Source organism: Notolepis coatsorum, assembly GCF_963971535.1.
Source record: "Notolepis coatsorum genome assembly, chromosome: 3".
In the NCBI taxonomy this organism is placed as follows: Eukaryota; Metazoa; Chordata; class Actinopteri; order Aulopiformes; family Paralepididae; genus Notolepis; species Notolepis coatsorum.
The window spans coordinates 26,737,654-26,741,005 of record NC_140167.1 but is presented as its reverse complement, the minus strand read 5'-3'; the positions used below and the strand labels follow the sequence as shown (position 1 = coordinate 26,741,005).

The window sequence follows — 3,352 nt, the reverse complement described above, 5'->3', positions numbered from 1 at the left end:
GGATAATAACGCAGTGTGTGTGGCGTGCAAGTGACTTAAGGTGCTTTTGTGTGTATGCTTATGTGATGATTTAGAGTCTATCCGCCAGTAGTCTCAGGGGGCTTTCTCACTAACCATTCGGGGTCGAATCACAGCCCGATCGCACCCAAAAAGGGTGTGTCCGTCCTACTGAGAACGCTCCCCCCCCGTCCCCGGGGACGCTGATTCGCTCCAAACCTGGACAGCTGAAATAGGTGGTTCGGGTGCGCGCCAGTGGGAGCGAGAATGGCAGTGAGAAAGCCCCCTTAGTTTGCCCGGTGGAAGTTCAGCGTTCTCTTGGATGTGGACCCGAGACTGCGGTACCGTCTGCCAGACGGCATGAGCTCAAAGCAGTTTGTGGTTTGGGTGGCTGGGGTCTTTCAGGATCCCGTGTGCTTTGCTGAAAAAGCTACGAGCTAGAATTGGGAACAAATGTCAGCAAAGACACAAGTGCATTGGGGACAGCTTTTCCAATAGGAAACAAAACCACTGACTTCCAGATTAGTGGTTAAGACTAGAGGTTGTGTTGAAGTCAGGGAAGAGCGAGACAATGTTGTCCCTATGTTGGGTTGTGTGTGTGTGTGTGTGTGTGTGTCGTGTGTGTGTGTGTGTGTCGTGTGTGTGTGTTGTGTGTGTGTGTGTGTATGTATGTGTGTGTGTGTGTGTGTGTGTGTGTGTGTGTGTCGTGTGTGTGTGTGTTGTGTGTGTGTGTGTGTGTGTGTGTGTGTGTGTGTGTGTGTGTGTGTGTGTGGGTGTGTGTGTGTGTGTGTGTGTGTGTGTGTGTGTGTGTGTGTGTGTGTCGTGTGTGTGTGTGTGTGTGTGTGTGTTCCCTTACTTGTCATGTTTGCCAGGCAGCTGGAGCTGAATCCTACAGCGATCTGCTGCTCTGATCTCCTCCTCCTTCTTCACTATTAGCCTCTGGAGACCTGACACCCAGTCCTGAGCCACGGCAGGGTTCACATTCTGTACAGGAGAGAGAGAGAGAGAGAGAGAGAGAGAGAGAGAGAGAGGAGGATTGATATAGGGATGGAGAAAGAGGGGGGGACAAGGACAGAGAGAGAAAAAGAGAGAGAAAGAGATAGAGAAGGGAGTGCAAAGAATAAAGAAGGGGAGAGGAAGAGAGATGATAGTCATTAGAGAAGTGATAACAAATGAAGCAATAGACAGTGCCTTACAGTAAATAACATCATGGCTGTGGTGCCGTGGATCAAAGCTGTTCTACTGCTTTTACTAGGGATGGGCATTTTAAGAAGAATCCAGATAGATTGATTGCATGCTATACTCGAGTGATCGTGTATTACTCAAAGGGGAAAAAAACGTTAAAAAAAAAAATATATATATATATTTTAGAATTATTATTTAAATTTTTTTATTTATTTTTGTACTTAATTTTGTTCATTCACGTATATGTTTAAGGAAACCAACAAACAGTTATAATCTTACACATACATGTGAAACAAATATGTAGCTTTTACACAACAGTTTCACATATATCATACAGATATATGATACACATATGTCATACTGTGAATAAAACACATCCAGTTTTGACAAAGAGTTCATTCAGCTCTGTACATACATATGTGTCGCTAAGCAACTCCTAGCCGTGATGTTATAGTGGAGAACGCACAGCTCTCGGCCAATCAGATTGATTGATCTGTTGTATAAATGGTTTTGTATCAAACTCACTCTGTTGCTGCTACACTTTGGGGAATGTGGCTGAATCACGAGGATCCCACGGTCAAGGTTTCAAAGATTCATTATCAGTAGCGACTCGGCTCTCGCCGGCCTCGCTGGCAGCGTTGCTATGGCAACAATATGAGGATTCACACGGTCGACGTTCTGTTTTTTCTCTTGTAGTACTTGGTGAATGTATACGGTCACTCCAATGTTTAGAAAACCAATCAACTATAATATTACAAAACGTAAAAAAAAATATCTTAAGACTCTAAAATACTTTTTGGTGGAAGTATATACTGACTTAAGTGTCTATAACTCGAGTCTTGCTCAACTCTCCCTTCCTCTCCCTCTCATCCAGCAGCGTATGAGACACATGGTTCTCTGTGTGCTCCTGGCCCCTCAAGCAGCACAGCACAAACACTGTCTCACACACTCAGGCTGCACAGACAGGCCTGTGTGGCCACAGCTCCACATGACAGGCCAGCATAGTGGTATGGTCCAAATCAAGGGAGGGACTCCCCTTTACCTTCCTCAAACAAAGATAATATGAAAATAAAAGGCTGTAACAGTGAAAGCTGAAAGATATCAAATGGCTGAGGCATCGGCGGTTTTCTGGGTACGTCAAACATTTTGTTTACATATTTTCACCACAGAACTTCCCTCATCACTTGGATGGAAAATTCACCCCACGGCAGAATTGCAATATGTGACTCATTGAGATTCATTTCTAGTTTTCACTATGACGGATTCTAGATCACACAGTCCCTCTTCAAACTAGAAAATGTGAATCTAGATCACACAGTCCCTCTCAAACTAGAAGAGGTGAATCTAGATCACACAGTCCCTCTTCAAACTAGAAGAGGTGAATCTAGATCACACAGTCCCTCTTCAAACTAGAAGAGGTGAATCTAGATCACACAGTCCCTCCTCAAACTAGAAGAGGTGAATCTAGATCACACAGTCCCTCCTCAAACTAGAAGATGTGAATCTAGATCACACAGTCCCTCTTCAAACTAGAAGATGTGATTCTAGATCACACAGTCCCTCCTCAAACTAGAAGATGTGATTCTAGATCACACAGTCCCTCTTCAAACTAGAAGATGTGAATCTAGATCACACAGTCCCTCTTCAAACTAGAAGATGTGAATCTAGATCACACAGTCCCTCTTCAAACTAGAAGAGGTGAATCTAGATCACACAGTCCCTCCTCAAACTAGAAGAGGTGAATCTAGATCACACAGTCCCTCCTCAAACTAGAAGATGTGAATCTAGATCACACAGTCCCTCTTCAAACTAGAAGATGTGATTCTAGATCACACAGTCCCTCCTCAAACTAGAAGATGTGATTCTAGATCACACAGTCCCTCTTCAAACTAGAAGATGTGAATCTAGATCACACAGTCCCTCTTCAAACTAGAAGATGTGAATCTAGATCACACAGTCCCTCTTCAAACTAGAAGAGGTGAATCTAGATCACACAGTCCCTCCTCAAACTAGAAGAGGTGAATCTAGATCACAGTCCCTCCTTAAACTAGAAGATGTGAATCTAGATCACACAGTCCCTCCTCAAACTAGAAGAGGTGAATCTAGATCACACAGTCCCTCCTCAAACTAGAAGATGTGATTCTAGATCACACAGTCCCTCCTCAAACTA

General features: G+C 43.9%; 1 protein-coding gene across 1 annotated transcript in view; it reads right to left on the bottom strand.

The window, feature by feature from the left end:
* arhgef10 (Rho guanine nucleotide exchange factor (GEF) 10) overlaps positions 1-3,352 on the bottom strand; it is a 171,146-nt gene that overhangs the window by 52,067 nt on the left and 115,727 nt on the right. Inside the window, exons 20-21 of the mRNA XM_084311130.1 lie at positions 852-981; positions 432-434 (exon numbers count right to left, since the gene is read on the bottom strand). Of these exons, the coding sequence (XP_084167256.1) occupies positions 432-434; positions 852-981 (133 nt within the window). The remainder of the gene's footprint in view (positions 1-431; positions 435-851; positions 982-3,352) is intronic.